This window comes from Petromyzon marinus, unplaced genomic scaffold (genome assembly GCF_048934315.1).
Source record: "Petromyzon marinus isolate PM22_M1 ecotype Great Lakes invasive population unplaced genomic scaffold, UKy_Petmar_22M1.pri1.0 PM_Scaffold_54, whole genome shotgun sequence".
NCBI lineage: Eukaryota > Metazoa > Chordata > Hyperoartia > Petromyzontiformes > Petromyzontidae > Petromyzon > Petromyzon marinus.
In genome coordinates, this window is record NW_027423546.1 from 51,952 (window position 1) to 69,473 (window position 17,522).

General features: G+C 47.4%; 1 protein-coding gene across 1 annotated transcript in view; it reads right to left on the reverse strand.

Moving 5' to 3' along the window:
* Positions 1 to 17,522, reverse strand: part of LOC142923467 (DNA-directed RNA polymerase I subunit RPA1-like) — a 40,521-nt gene that overhangs the window by 19,407 nt on the left and 3,592 nt on the right. The window contains exons 3-6 of the mRNA XM_076064596.1: positions 12,063 to 12,070; positions 11,432 to 11,568; positions 10,657 to 10,731; positions 3,773 to 3,878 (exon numbers count right to left, since the gene is read on the reverse strand). Of these exons, the coding sequence (XP_075920711.1) occupies positions 3,773 to 3,878; positions 10,657 to 10,731; positions 11,432 to 11,568; positions 12,063 to 12,070 (326 nt within the window). The remainder of the gene's footprint in view (positions 1 to 3,772; positions 3,879 to 10,656; positions 10,732 to 11,431; positions 11,569 to 12,062; positions 12,071 to 17,522) is intronic.

Consider the following 17,522-nt stretch of genomic DNA (forward strand, 5'->3'; position numbering starts at 1 on the left):
CTCACTCAGTCACTCGCTCAGTCGCTCGCTCAGTCACTCACTCAGTCACTCACTCAGTCAGTCACTCACTCAGTCACTCACTCAGTCACTCACTCAGTCACTCACTCAGTCACTCACTCAGTCACTCACTCAGTCACTCACTCAGTCAGTCACTCAGTCAGTCACTCACTCAGTCACTCACTCAGTCACTCACTCAGTCACTCACTCAGTCACTCACTCAGTCAGTCACTCACCACCTCACTCACCACGTCACTCACTCACCACGTCACTCACCACGTCACTCACTCACTCACCACGTCACTCACCACGTCACTCACCACCTCACTCACTCACTCACCACGTCACTCACCACGTCACTCACTCACCACCTCACTCACCACGTCACTCACTCACCACGTCACTCACCACGTTCATGAACACCTTATCACCCATCTTGTTAACTGGGCGGAACCTGGGCAACAGTCACTCACTCACCACCTCACTCACCACCTCGCTCACCACGTCACTCACCACGTCACTCACTCACTCACTCACCAAGTCACTCACTCACCACGTCACTCACTCACCACATCACTCACCACGTCACTCACCACGTTCATGAACACCCCTTATCACCCATCTTGTTAACAGGGCGGAACCTGGGCAACAGTCACTCACTCACCACCTCACTCACCACCTCACTCACCACCTCACTCACCACCTCACTCACCACCTCACTCACTCACCACGTCACTCACTCACCACTTCACTCACCACGTCACTCACTCACCACCTCACTCACTCACCACCTCACTCACTCACCACCTCACTCACTCACCACCTCGCTCACCACGTCACTCACTCACTCACCACCTCACTCAACACGTCACTCACTCACCACGTCACTCACTCACTCACCACGTCACTCACTCACTCACCACGTCACTCACTCACCACCTCGCTCACCACCTCACCACGTCACTCAATCACCACGTCACTCACTCACTACGTCACTCACTCACTCACCACGTCACTCACTACGTCACTCACTCACTCACCACGTCACTCACTCACCACGTCACTCACTCACTCACCATGTCACTCACCACGTCACTCACTCACTCACCACGTCACTCACCACGTCACTCACCACCTCGCTCACTCACCACGTCACTCACTCACTCACCACCTCGCTCACCACCTCACCACGTCACTCACTCACTCACTACGTCACTCACTCACTCACCACGTCACTCACTCACCACGTCACTCACTCACTCACCACGTCACTCACTCACTCACTCACCACGTCACTCACTCACCATGTCACTCACTCACTCACCACGTCACTCACTCACTCACTCACCACGTCACTCACCACGTCACTCACTCACCACGTCACTCACTCACTCACCACCTCACTCACCACGTCACTCACTCACTCACCACGTCACTCACCACGTCACTCACTCACCACCTCGCTCACTCACTCACCACGTCACTCACTCACCACGTCAATCACCACCTCACCACGTCACTCACCACGTCACTCACCAATTCCCTCACCAGCTCGCTCACTCACCAGATCACTCACTCACTCGCTCACTCACCAGATCACTCACCAGCTCGCTCAGTCACTCGCTCAGTCAGTCACTCAGTCACTCACTCAGTCACTCACTCACTCAGTCATTCACTCAGTCACTCACTCAGTCGCTCACTCAGTCACTCACTCAGTCGCTCACTCAGTCACTCACTCAGTCACTCACTCAGTCACTCACTCAGTCAGTCACTCACTCAGTCTCTCGCTCAGTCGATCAGTCTCTCGCTCACTCAGTCACTCACTCAGTCATTCACTCAGTCACTCACTCAGTCACTCGCTCAGTCACTCGCTCAGTCGCTCACTCACTCAGTCACTCACTCAGTCACTCACTCAGTCAGTCACTCAGTCAGTCACTCACTCAGTCTCTCGCTCACTCACTCAGTCACTCGCTCAGTCACTCAGTCAGTCACTCACTCAGTCTCTCGCTCACTCACTCAGTCACTCGCTCAGTCGCTCGCTCAGTCACTCACTCAGTCACTCACTCAGTCAGTCACTCACTCAGTCACTCACTCAGTCACTCACTCAGTCACTCACTCAGTCACTCACTCAGTCAGTCACTCAGTCAGTCACTCACTCAGTCACTCACTCAGTCACTCACTCAGTCACTCACTCAGTCACTCACTCAGTCAGTCACTCACTCAGTCAGTCACTCAGTCAGTCACTCGCTCAGTCACTCACTCAGTCACTCACTCAGTCACTCACTCAGTCACTCACTCAGTCAGTCACTCAGTCAGTCACTCGCTCAGTCACTCGCTCAGTAACTCGCTCAGTCGCTCGCTCAGTCACTCACTCAGTCACTCACTCAGTCACTCACTCAGTCACTCACTCAGTCAGTCACTCGCTCAGTCGCTCGCTCAGTCACTCACTCAGTCACTCACTCAGTCACTCACTCAGGCACTCACTCAGTCACTCACTCAGTCAGTCACTCACTCAGTCACTCACTCAGTCACTCACTCAGTCACTCACTCAGTCAGTCACTCAGTCACTCACTCAGTCACTCACTCAGTCACTCACTCAGTCAGTCACTCACTCAGTCACTCAGTCACTCACTCAGTAGCTTACTCAGTCACTCACTCAGTCACTCACTCAGTCACTCACTCACTCAGTCACTCACTCAGTCACTCACTCAGTCACTCACTCAGTCACTCACTCAGTCACTCACTCAGTCAGTCACTCACTCAGTCACTCAGTCACTCACTCAGTAGCTTACTCAGTCACTCACTCAGTCACTCACTCAGTCACTCACTCAGTCAGTCACTCAGTAGCTTACTCAGTCACTCAGACAGTCACTCACTCAGTCAGTCACTCACTCAGTCACTCACTCAGTCACTCACTCAGTCACTCACTCAGTCGCTCACTCAGTCACTCACTCAGTCGCTCACTCAGTCGCTCACTCAGTCGCTCGCTCAGTCACTCGCTCAGTCACTCGCTCAGTCACTCGCTCAGTCGCTCGCTCAGTCGCTCACTCAGTCACTCACTCAGTCGCTCAGTCAGTCACTCACTCAGTCACTCACTCAGTCGCTCACTCAGTCACTCACTCAGTCACTCACTCAGTCACTCACTCAGTCACTCACTCAGTCGCTCAGTCAGTCACTCACTCAGTCACTCACTCAGTCAGTCACTCAGTAGCTTACTCAGTCACTCAGTCAGTCACTCACTCACTCAGTCACTCACTCAGTCGCTCGCTCAGTCGCTCGCTCAGTCGCTCGCTCAGTCGCTCGCTCAGTCGCTCGCTCAGTCGCTCGCTCAGTCGCTCGCTCAGTCGCTCGGTCAGTCGCTCGCTCAGTCGCTCACTCAGTCGCTCACTCAGTCGCTCAGTCAGTCGCTCACTCAGTCGCTCACTCAGTCGCTCACTCAGTCACTCACTCAGTCACTCACTCAGTCGCTCAGTCAGTCACTCACTCAGTCACTCACTCAGTCACTCACTCAGTCACTCAGTCAGTCACTCACTCAGTCACTCACTCAGTCACTCAGTCAGTCACTCACTCAGTCACTCACTCAGTCACTCAGTCAGTCACTCAGTCAGTCACTCACTCAGTCACTCACTCAGTCACTCACTCACTCAGTCACTCAGTCACCCCCACCCCCCCCACCCCCCACCATCCCCCCCCACTACCCCCCCCACCCCCCCACCCCCCCACCATCCCCCCCCACTACCCCCCCCCACCCCCACACCCCCCCCCCCCCCCCCACCTGCAAGGAGGAACTGGCAACAGGTCCAGGAAGAAGACTTCTGGGGCCCAACCCTTGCTGGGCTGAGACGCCTCAACGCCGGCAAACAGCACACGCAGCACACCACCTGCGTCATACACACAGCGTCATACACACAGTGTCATACACACAGTGTCACACACACACACACGCAGCACACCGCCTGCGTCATACACACAGCGTCATACACACACAGTGTTATACAGTGTCATACACACAGTGTCATACACACAGCGTCATACACACAGTGTCATACACACAGTGTCATACACACAGTGCCACACACACAGTGTCACACACACAGCGTCATACACACAGCGTCACACACAGCATCATACACACAGCGTCATACACACAGCGTCATACACACAGCATCATACACACAGCGTCATACACACAGCGTCACACACAGCATCATACACACAGCGTCATACACACACAGTGTAATACAGTGTCATACAGCGTCACACACAGTGTTATACACACACAGTGTCACACACACAGTGTCATACACACAGCGTCACACACAGCATCATACACAGTGTCACACACACAGTGTCATACACACACAGCGTCATACACACACACGCAGCACACCGCCTGCGTTATACACACAGCGTCATACACACACAGTGTTATACAGTGTCATACACACAGTGTCATACACACAGCGTCATACACACAGTGTCATACACACAGTGTCATACACACAGTGCCACACACACAGTGTCACACACACAGCGTCATACACACAGCGTCACACACAGCATCATACACACAGCGTCATACACACACAGTGTAATACAGTGTCATACAGCGTCACACACAGTGTTATACACACACAGTGTCACACACACAGTGTCATACACACAGCGTCACACACAGCATCATACACAGTGTCACACACACAGTGTCATACACACACAGCGTCATACACACACACGCAGCACACCGCCTGCGTTATACACACAGCGTCATACACACACAGTGTTATACAGTGTCATACACACAGTGTCATACACACAGCGTCATACACACAGTGTCATACACACAGTGTCATACACACAGTGTCACACACACAGCGTCATACACACAGCGTCACACACAGCATCATACACACAGCGTCATACACACACAGTGTAATACAGTGTCATACAGCGTCACACACAGTGTTATACACACACAGTGTCACACACACAGTGTCATACACACAGCGTCACACACAGCATCATACACAGTGTCACACACACAGTGTCATACACACACAGCGTCATACACACACACGCAGCACACCGCCTGCGTTATACACACAGCGTCATACACACACAGTGTTATACAGTGTCACACATACACACAGTGTCACACACACACACAGTGTTATACACACAGCGTTATACACACAGTGTCACACACACAGTGTCACACACACACAGTGTACACACAGTGTCACACACACACACAGTGTCACACACACACACGCAGCACACCGCCTGCATCACACACACACAGCGTCATACACACAGTGTCATACACACAGCGTCATACACACACAGTGTCATACACACAGTGTCATACACACAGTGTTATACACACAGCGTCATACACACAGTGTCATACACACAGCGTCATACACAGTGTCACACACACAGTGTCACACACACAGTGTCACACACACACACACGCAGCACACCGCCTGCGTCATACACACAGCGTCATACACACACACAGTGTTATACAGTGTCACACATACACACAGTGTCACACACACACACAGTGTCATACACACAGTGTTATACACACAGCGTCATACACACAGTGTCACACACACAGTGTCACACACACAGTGTCACACACACACACACGCAGCACACCGCCTGCATCATACACACAGCGTCATACACACACAGTGTTATACACACAGCGTCATACACACAGCGTCATACACACAGTGTCACACACACAGTGTCACACACACAGTGTCACACACACACACACGCAGCACACCGCCTGCATCATACACACAGCGTCATATACACACACAGTGTTATACACACAGCGTCATACACACAGCGTCATACACACAGTGTCACACACACAGTGTCACACACACAGTGTCACACACACACACACGCAGCACACCGCCTGCATCATACACACAGCGTCATACACACACAGTGTTATACAGTGTCACACATACACACAGTGTCACACACACACACAGTGTCATACACACAGTGTTATACACACAGTGTCACACACACACACACGCAGCACACCGCCTGCGTCACACACACAGCGTCATACACACAGCGTTATACACACAGTGTCACACACACAGCGTCATACACACACAGTGTACACACACAGTGTCACACACAGTGTCACACACACAGTGTCATACACACAGTGTCACACACACAGTGTCATACACACACACAGCGTCATACACACACAGTGTTATACACACAGTGTCATACACACACAGTGTAATACACACAGCGTCATACACACAGTGTCACACACACAGTGTCATACACACAGTGTCATACACACAGCGTCATACACACACAGTGTAATACACACAGTGTCACACACACAGTGTCACACACACAGTGTCACACACACAGCGTCATACACACAGTGTCACACACACACACAGTGTTATACACACAGTGTCACACACACACACACACGCAGCACACCGCCTGCGTCATACACACAGCGTCATACACACAGCGTCATACACACACAGTGTACACACACAGTGTCACACACAGTGTCACACACACAGTGTCATACACACAGCGTCACACACAGTGTCACACACACAGTGTCATACACACACACAGCGTCATACACACACAGTGTTATACACACAGTGTCATACACACACAGTGTAATACACACAGCGTCATACACACAGTGTCACACACAGTGTCATACACACAGTGTCATACACACAGCGTCATACACACACAGTGTAATACACACAGTGTCACACACACAGTGTCACACACACAGTGTCACACACACAGCGTCATACACACAGTGTCACACACACACACAGTGTTATACACACAGTGTCACACACACACACGCAGCACACCGCCTGCGTCATACACACAGCGTCATACACACAGCGTCATACACACACAGTGTACACACAGTGTCACACACAGTGTCACACACACAGTGTCATACACACAGCGTCACACACAGTGTCACACACACAGTGTCATACACACACACAGCGTCATACACACACAGTGTTATACACACAGTGTCATACACACACAGTGTAATACACACAGCGTCATACACACAGTGTCACACACACAGTGTCACACACACAGTGTCATACACACAGTGTCATACACACACAGTGTAATACACACAGCGTCATACACACAGTGTCACACACACACACAGTGTTATACACACAGTGTCACACACACACACACGCAGCACACCGCCTGCGTCATACACACAGCGTCATACACACAGCGTCATACACACAGCGTCATACACACACAGTGTAATACAGTGTCACACAGCGTCACACACACAGTGTCATACACACGCAGCACACCGCCTGCGTCATACACACAGCGTCATACACACAGCGTCATACACACAGCGTCATACACACAGCGTCATACACACACAGTGTAATACAGTGTCACACAGCGTCACACACACAGTGTCATACACACGCAGCACACCGCCTGCGTCATACACACAGCGTCATACACACACAGTGTTATACACACAGCGTCATACACAGTGTTATACACAGTGTAATACACACCGTGTCATACACACAGTGTCACACACACACACGCAGCACACCGCCTGCATCACACACACACAGTGTCATACACACACAGTGTCATACACACACACACACACAGTGTCACACACACACACGCAGCACACCGCCTGCGTCATACACACAGCATCATACACACACACAGTGTCATACACACAGTGTCACACACACAGTGTCACACACACAGCGTCATACACACAGCGTCACACACACAGTGTCATACACACAGCGTCACACACACAGTGTAATACACACAGTGTCACACACACACGCAGCACACCGCCTGCATCATATACACACAGCGTCATACACACACAGTGTAATACACACAGTGTCACACACACACGCAGCACACCGCCTGCATCACACACACAGCATCATACACACACAGTGTCATACACACAGCGTCATACACACACAGCGTCATACACACAGTGTCACACACACAGTGTCACACACGCAGCACACCGCCTGCGTCATACACACAGCGTCATACACACAGCGTCATACACACAGCGTCATACACACACACAGTGTCACACACACAGCGTCATACACACAGTGTTATACACAGTGTCATACACACACAGTGTCACACACACGCAGCACACCGCCTGCGTCAATACACACAGCGTCATACACACAGTGTCACACACACAGTGTCACACACACAGTGTTATACACACACAGCGTCACACACACACAGCGTCATACACACAGCGTCACACACACACAGTGTCATACACACACAGCGTCACACACGCAGCACACCGCCTGAGTCACACACACAGCGTCACACACACAGTGTACACACACACAGCGTCATACACACACAGTGTCATACAGTGTTACACACACACAGCGTCATACACATACAGTGTAATACACACACACAGCGTCACACACAGTGTCACACACGCAGCACACCGCCTGCATCATACACACAGCGTCATACACACAGTGTCACACACACAGTGTACACACACAGTGTTATACACACAGTGTTATACACACAGTGTCACACACACGCAGCACACCGCCTGCGTCACACACACAGCGTCATACACACAGCGTCATACACAGTGTCACACACACAGTGTCACACACACAGCGTCATACACAGTGTCACACACACAGTGTCATACACACACACACTGTTATATACACAGTGTCACACACAGCGTCACACACACACACAGTGTACACACACAGTGTTATACACACAGTGTCATACACACACAGCGTCACACACACACAGCGTCATACACACACACAGTGTCACACACACAGCGTCACACACACACACAGTGTACACACACAGTGTTATACACACAGTGTTATACACACACAGCGTCACACACACACAGCGTCATACACACACACAGTGTCACACACGCAGCACACCGCCTGCGTCACACACACAGCGTCATACACATACAGTGTAATACAGTGTCACACACACACAGCGTCATACACACACAGCGTCATACACATACACACAGTGTCACACAGTGTTACATATACACAGCATCATACACACAGTGTAATACACACAGTGTCACACACAGTGTTATACACACAGTGTCACACAGTGTTATACACACAGTGTCATACACACACAGCGTCATACACAGTGTCACACACACAGCATCATACACAGTGTCATACACACAGCGTCATACACACACGCAGTGTCACACATACAGTGTCACACACACACGGTGTCATACACAGCGTCACACACACAGTGTTACACACACACACACAATGTCACACACACAAGCAGCACACCGCCTGCGTCACACACACAGCGTCATACACACAGCGTCATACACAGTGTCACACACACACAGTGTCACACACACAGCACACTGCCTGCGTCACACACACAGCGTCATAAACACAGCGTCATACACCCAGTGTCAGACTCATACACACAGCGTCATACACACAGCGTCTCACACACACACACAGCGTCTCTCAAACACACACAGCATCACACACACACAGTATCATCAGAATGAGTGAGTGAGTGGGTGGGCGAGTGGGTGAGTGGGTGAGTGGGTGGGTGGGTGAGTGAGTGAGTGGGTGAGTGGGTGGGTGAGTGAGCGAGTGAGTGGGCGAGTGAGTGGGTGAGCGAGTGGATGAGTGAGGAGGTGAGTGAGTGAGTGAGTGGGTGAGTGGGTGAGTGAGTGGGTGAGTGGGTGGGTGAGTGGGTGAGTGGGTGGGTGGGTGGGTGAGTGAGTGAGTGGGTGGGTGGGTGAGCGAGTGAGTGAGCGAGTGAGCGAGCGAGTGAGTGGGTGAGTGGGTGAGTGAGTGGGTGAGTGAGTGGGTGAGTGAGTGGGTGAGCGAGTGAGTGAGTGAGTGGGTGGGTGAGTGAGTGGGTGGGTAGGTGAGTGGGTGGGTGAGTGGGTGAGTGGGTGAGTGAGTGAGCGAGTGAGTGAGCGAGTGAGTGAGTGAGTGAGCGAGGGGGTGGGTGGGTGAGTGAGTGAGTGGGTGAGTGAGTGAGTGAGTGGGTGGGTGAGTGAGTGGGCGGGTAGGTGGGTGGGTGGGTGAGTGAGTGAGTGGGTGGGTGGGTGAGCGAGTGAGTGAGCGAGTGAGCGAGCGAGTGAGTGGGTGAGTGGGTGAGTGAGTGGGTGAGTGAGTGGGTGAGTGAGTGGGTGAGCGAGTGAGTGAGTGAGTGGGTGGGTGAGTGAGTGGGTGGGTAGGTGAGTGGGTGGGTGAGTGGGTGAGTGGGCGAGTGAGTGAGTGGGTGAGTGAGTGGGTGAGTGAGTGAGTGAGTGAGTGGGTGGGTGGGTGAGTGGGTGAGAGAGAGTGAGTGGGTGGGTGGGTGAGTGAGTGAGTGGGTGAGTGAGAGTGAGTGGGTGAGTGAGTGGGTAGGTGAGTGAGTGAGTAGGTGAGCGAGTGAGTGAGTGAGTGGGTGAGTGAGCGAGTGGGTGGGTGAGTGAGTGAGTGGATGAGTGGGTAGGTAGGTGAGTGAGTGAGTGGGTGGGTGAGTGAGTGAGTGGGTAGGTGAGTGGGTGACTGAGTTACTCACCCTCATTCTCCCAGATCCTCACCACATGCTCCCTCACAGCGCTGGGTGTGAGTAACTGTTGCCCTTTCTCATCCGCTGTGGGGTGGACAATCACACACTCACCAAATACTCACCACACACTCACCACTCACTCACCCACTCACTCACCTACCCACCCACTCACTCACCCACTCACTCACTCACTCACTGACCCACCCACCCACCCACTCACTCACCTACCCACCCACCCACCCACTCACCCACCCACTCACTCAACCACTAACTCACCCACTCACTCACCCACCCACCCACCCACTCACTCACTCACCCACCCACCCACCCACTCACTCACCCACTCATCCACTCACTCACCCACCCACTCACCCACCCACCCACCCACTCACCCACCCACTCACCCACCCACTCACTCACCCACTCACCCACCCACTCACTCACCCACTCACTCAACCACCAACTCACCCACTCACTCACCCACCCACTCACTCACTCACCCACCCACTCACTCACTCACTCACCCACCCACTCACTCACCCACCCACCCACTCACTCACCCACCCCCCCACCCACCCCACCACTCACCCACCCCCCCACCCACCCCACCACTCACCCACTCACCCACCCACTCACCCACTCACCCACCCACTCACTCACCCACCCACCCACCCACTCACTCACCCACCCACTCACCCACTCACCCACCCACTCACTCACCCACCCACCCACCCACTCACTCACCCACCCACTCACCCACCCACCACCCACCCCCACCACTCACCAATGTCATCAGTGATGGTCTCCATCGCAGGATTAGACGTTACGGACTTGCTCCTCCTTGCAGGCTGCAAGCGCACTCCAGGGTAGCGGACCATCAACTTGCTGTGGTGTTCTTTTCTGACGGTGAACTTACCAGCCCTGGCGGGGAGTGGTGAAGTATGGTCAAAGTTGTTGATGATCATGATGATCATGATGTTGATGATGATGATGTTTACATTATGAGACCTCCTTTGCCAGTAACAAGATATAGGAATGAGGTTTTTACCCTTTTAACTGGCACACAAAACTGAAATCTCCCTTATAGAAATAGGTTTTTACCCTTTTAACCGGCACACAAAACTTTAATATTCTTATAGAAATAGGTTTTTACCCTTTTAACCGGCACACAAAACTGAAATATTCTTATAGAAATAGGTTTTTACCCTTTTAACCGGCACACAAAACTTTAATATTCTTATAAAAATAGGTTTTTACCCTTTTAACTGGCACACAAAACTCAAATATTCTTATAGAAATAGGTTTTTACCCTTTTAACTGGCACACAAAACTCAAATCTTCTTATAGAAATAGGTTTTTACCCTTTTAACCGGCACACAAAAAACTGAAATCTTCGTATAGAAATAGGTTTTTACCCTTTTAACTGCCACACAAAACTCAAATCTTCTTATAGAAATAGGTTTTTACCCTTTTAACCGGCACACAAAAAACTGAAATCTTCTTATAGAAATAGGTTTTTACCCTTTTAACTGGCACACAAAACTCAAATATTCTTATAGAAATAGGTTTATACCCTTTTAACCGGCACACACAAAACTCAAATCTCCTTATAGAAATAGGTTTTTACCCTATTAACCGGCACACAAAACTGAAATATTCTTATAGAAATAGGTTTTTACCCTTTTAACTGGCACACAAAACTGAAATCTCCTTATAGGAATAGGTTTTTACCCTTTTAACTGGCACACAAAACTGAAATTTCCTTATAGAAATAGGTTTTTACACTTTTAACCAGCACACACAAAACTGAAATATTCTTATAGAAATAGGTTTTTACCCTTTTAACTGGCACACAAAACTGAAATATTCTTATAGAAATAGGTTTTTACCCTTTTAACCGGCACACAAAACTGAAATATTCTTATAGAAATAGGTTTTACCCTTTTAACTGGCACACAAAACTGAAATATTCTCATAGAAATAGGTTTTAACCCTTTTAACCGGCACACACAAAACAGAAATATTCTTATAGAAATAGGTTTTTACCCTTTTAACCGGCACACAAAACTCAAATCTTCTTATAGAAATAGGTTTTTACCCTTTTAACTGGCACACAAAACTGAAATATTCTTATAGAAATAGGTTTTTACCCTTTTAACTGGCACACAAAACTGAAATATCCTTATAGGAATAGGTTTTTACCCTTTTAACTGGCACACAAAACTGAAATTTTCTTATAGAAATAGGTTTTTACCCTTTTAACTGGCACACAAAACTGAAATCTCCTTATAGGAATAGGTTTTTACCCTTTTAACTGGCACACAAAACTGAAATTTCCTTATAGAAATAGGTTTTTACACTTTTAACCAGCACACACAAAACTGAAATATTCTTATAGAAATAGGTTTTTACCCTTTTAACTGGCACACAAAACTGAAATATTCTTATAGAAATAGGTTTTTACCCTTTTAACCGGCACACAAAACTGAAATATTCTTATAGAAATAGGTTTTACCCTTTTAACTGGCACACAAAACTGAAATATTCTCATAGAAATAGGTTTTAACCCTTTTAACCGGCACACACAAAACAGAAATATTCTTATAGAAATAGGTTTTTACCCTTTTAACCGGCACACAAAACTCAAATCTTCTTATAGAAATAGGTTTTTACCCTTTTAACTGGCACACAAAACTGAAATATTCTTATAGAAATAGGTTTTTACCCTTTTAACTGGCACACAAAACTGAAATATCCTTATAGGAATAGGTTTTTACCCTTTTAACTGGCACACAAAACTGAAATTTTCTTATAGAAATAGGTGTTTACCCTTTTAACCGGCACACACAAAACTGACACCTTTATTCAAGGCGTCGTACCTTCAATAACCACAACACAAGCAGTCAAAAACACAAACATAAAGACAACTCTGATAATAATAATGATATTGGCACTGTCCTTGAATTTGATTGGTCCACACCAGAGACAGCTTTTCTTAGAGCCCCTTTAAGTCTCTCCGCTGGTGTTGGACCAGAAGACGCCAAAAGGCGTACAGCTCAAAAAACAGCGCACTATCAGAGTTATTGAGGGCTCGGGGTGAGCATTTACATTATGAGACCTCTCCTTTGCCAGTAACAAGATATAGGAATAGGTTTTACCCTTTTAACTGGCACACAAAACTCAAATCTTCTTATAGAAATAGGTTTTTACCCTTTTAACTGGCACACAAAACTGAAATCTCCTTATAGAAATAGGTTTTTACCCTTTTAACTGGCACACAAAACTGAAATCTTCTTATAGTAATAGGTTTTTACCCTTTTAACTGGCACACAAAACTGAAATCTCCTTATAGAAATAGGTTTTTACCCTTTTAACTGGCACACAAAAACTGAAATATTCTTATAGAAATAGGTTTTTACCCTTTTAACCGGCACACAAAACTCAAATCTTCTTATAGGAATAGGTTTTTACCCTTTTAACTGGCACACAAAACTGAAATCTTCTTATAGAAATAGGTTTTTACCCTTTTAACTGGCACACAAAACTGAAATCTCCCTTATGGAAATAGGTTTTTACCCTTTTAACTGGCACACAAAACTGAAATCTTCTTATAGAAATAGGTTTTTACCCTTTTAACCGGCACACACAAAACTGAAATATCCTTATAGAAATAGGTTTTTACCCTTTTAACCAGCACACACAAAACTGAAATATTCTTATAGGAATAGGTTTTTACCCTTTTAACCGGCACACAAAACTCAAATCTTCTTATAGAAATGAGGTTTTTACCCTTTTAACTGGCACACAAAACTCAAATCTTCTTATAGGAATAGGTTTTTACCCTTTTAACTGGCACACAAAACTCAAATCTTCTTATAGGAATAGGTTTTTACCCTTTTAACTGGCACACAAAACTGAAATTTTCTTATAGAAATAGGTTTTTACCCTTTTAACTGGCACACAAAACTCAAATCTTCTTATAGAAATAGGTTTTACCCTTTTAACCGGCACACAAAACTGAAATCTCCTTATAGAAATAGGTTTTTACCCTTTTAACCGGCACACACAAAACTCAAATATTCTTATAGAAATAGGTTTTTACCCTTTTAACTGGCACACAAAACTTAAATATTCTTATAGGAATAGGTTTTTACCCTTTTAACCGGCAAACAAAACTCAAATCTTCTTATAGAAATAGGTTTTTACCCTTTTAACTGGCACACAAAACTCAAATCTCCCTTATAGAAATAGGTTTTTACCCTTTTAACCGGCACACAAAACTCAAATCTCCTTATAGAAATAGGTTTTTACCCTTTTAACTGGCACACAAAACTGAAATATTATTATAGTAATAGGTTTTTACCCTTTTAACCGGCAGACAAAACTCAAATCTCCATATAGAAATAGGTTTTTACCCTTTTAACTGGCACACAAAACTCAAATCTTCTTATAGAAATAGGTTTTTACCCTTTTAACCGGCACAAAAAAACTGACACCTTTATTCAAGGCGTCGTGTCTGCAATAACCACAACACAAGCAGTCAAAAACACAAACATAAAGACAACTCTGATAATAATAATGATATTGGCACTGTCCTTGAATTTGATTGTTCCACACCAGAGACGGATTTTCTTAGAGCCCCTTTAAGTCTCTCCGCTGGTGTTGGACCAGAAGACGCCAAAAGGCGTACAGCTCAAAAAACAGCGCACCATCAGAGTTATTGAGGGCTCGGGGTGAGCATTTACATTATGAGACCTCTCCTTTGCCAGTAACAAGATATAGGAATAGTTTTTACCCTTTTAACCGGCACACAAAACTGAAATATTCTTATAGAAATAGGTTTTACCCTTTTAACTGGCACACAAAACTGAAATATTCTTATAGAAATAGGTTTTACCCTTTTAACTGGCACACAAAAAACTGACACCTTTATTCAAGGCATCGTGTCTGCAATAACCACAACACAAGCAGTCAGAATGCAAACAAAAAGAGACATGTTGTTGTTGTTGATGTTGATGATGTTGTTGTTGATGATGTTGTTGTTGATGTTGTTGATGTTGATGATGTTGTTGATGTTGATGATGGTGTTGTTGATGATGGTGTTGTTGATGATGGTGTTGTTGATGATGATGTTGATGATGATGTTGATGTTGTTGATGATGTTGTTGATGTTGATGATGTTGTTGATGTTGTTGATGTTGTTTATGATGTTGATGATGTTGTTGTTCATGTTGTTTATGATGTTGGTGTTGTTGATGATGATGTTGTTGTTGATGTTGATGATGTTGTTGTTGATGTTGTTGATGTTGATGATGTTGTTGTTGATGTTGTTGATGTTGATGATGTTGTTGTTGTTGATGTTGATGATGTTGTTGTTGTTGATGATGTTGATGATGTTGTTGTTGATGTTGTTTATGATGTTGGTGTTGTTGATGATGATGTTGTTGTTGATGTTGATGATGTTGATGATGATGATGTTGTTGTTGATGTTGATGATGTTGTTGATGTTGATGATGTTGATGTTGTTTATGATGTTGGTGTTGTTGATGATGATGTTGATGATGTTGTTGTTGGTGTTGTTGTTGGTGTTGTTGTTGTTGTTGATGATGATGATGATGTTGATGTTGTTGATGATGATGATGATGATGTTGTTGATGATGATGTTGGTGTTGTTGATGATGACGATGATGTTGATGTTGTTGATGTTGATGTTGTTGATGATGATGTTGGTGTTGTTGATGATGATGTTGATGAAGTTGTTGTTGTTGATGATGTTGATGATGTTGTTGATGTTGTTGTTGTTGGTGTTGATGATGATGTTGTTGATGATGATGTTGTTGATGCTGATGATGTTGTTGTTGTTGATGAAGTTGATGTTGTTGATGTTGTTGTTGATGATGATGTTGATGTTGTTGATGTTGTTGATGATGATGTTGTTGATGTTGTTGATGATGAAGTTGTTGATGTTGATGTTGTTGTTGATGTTGTAATTGTTGTTGTTTATGATGTTGTTGATGTTGTTGATGATGAAGTTGTTGATGTTGTTGATGTTGTAATTGTTGTTGTTGTTATTGCTGCTCTCACCTGCAGAGGCTGCAGGGCCGAGACTTCATTTGACACTTCCAGAAGCGTGTGAGGAGCGTCAGGCGACACTCACACACATTCTTCACCTGTTACAACAACAACACACACACACACATAGACACACACACATAGACAACAACAACCGCCATTCGCCACTAAGTGGCGGTGACGTCACCACGACGCTTGTGCCAGGCTATGTGCACCCTGAGGCCACGTGGAGTGTCGAACGCCCGCTGGCAGGAGGTCACGGGGCAGACCCAGGTGCCACGGGTCGACTGACTGAGATGACTGGCTGATGCACCACCTGTGCCCCCTACTGTGCCAACCTGCTGTGCTTTAGCCACCCGGCGCTCCGCTCGTTGTTGTGAGCGTCGCTCCTCCGCCCTCCGTTGTTGTTGGAGGGCGACTGCCTCCAACTGCCCAGTAGCATCCTTCACGAGCCTCCTCCACAGAGGCCGATCTTGACACCGCTGGTACCAGTCATCGGCAAGTCCACTCAGCTCCACGTCCTCCTGTACCACATCACTCCATCTCTTCTCTAGCCCGTGCCGCGCCCACTTAGCCCCCTCAATCCGGCCGATCAAAAGCTGTTTCGGCATGCGGTGGCTGGGCATGCGGGCTAAATGACCCAGCCATCGCAGCCTTCCCCACCGGAGATCACCGATGGGACCGTGCCCAGATCTTTCAAGGATTTGTGAGCTCCTCACACAATCCAGCCTTCAGGTTAAACCCAGGATAGATCGTAGGCAGGCCAGCCTAAATGTTTCTAACCGGCGAAGATGTTCCATTAG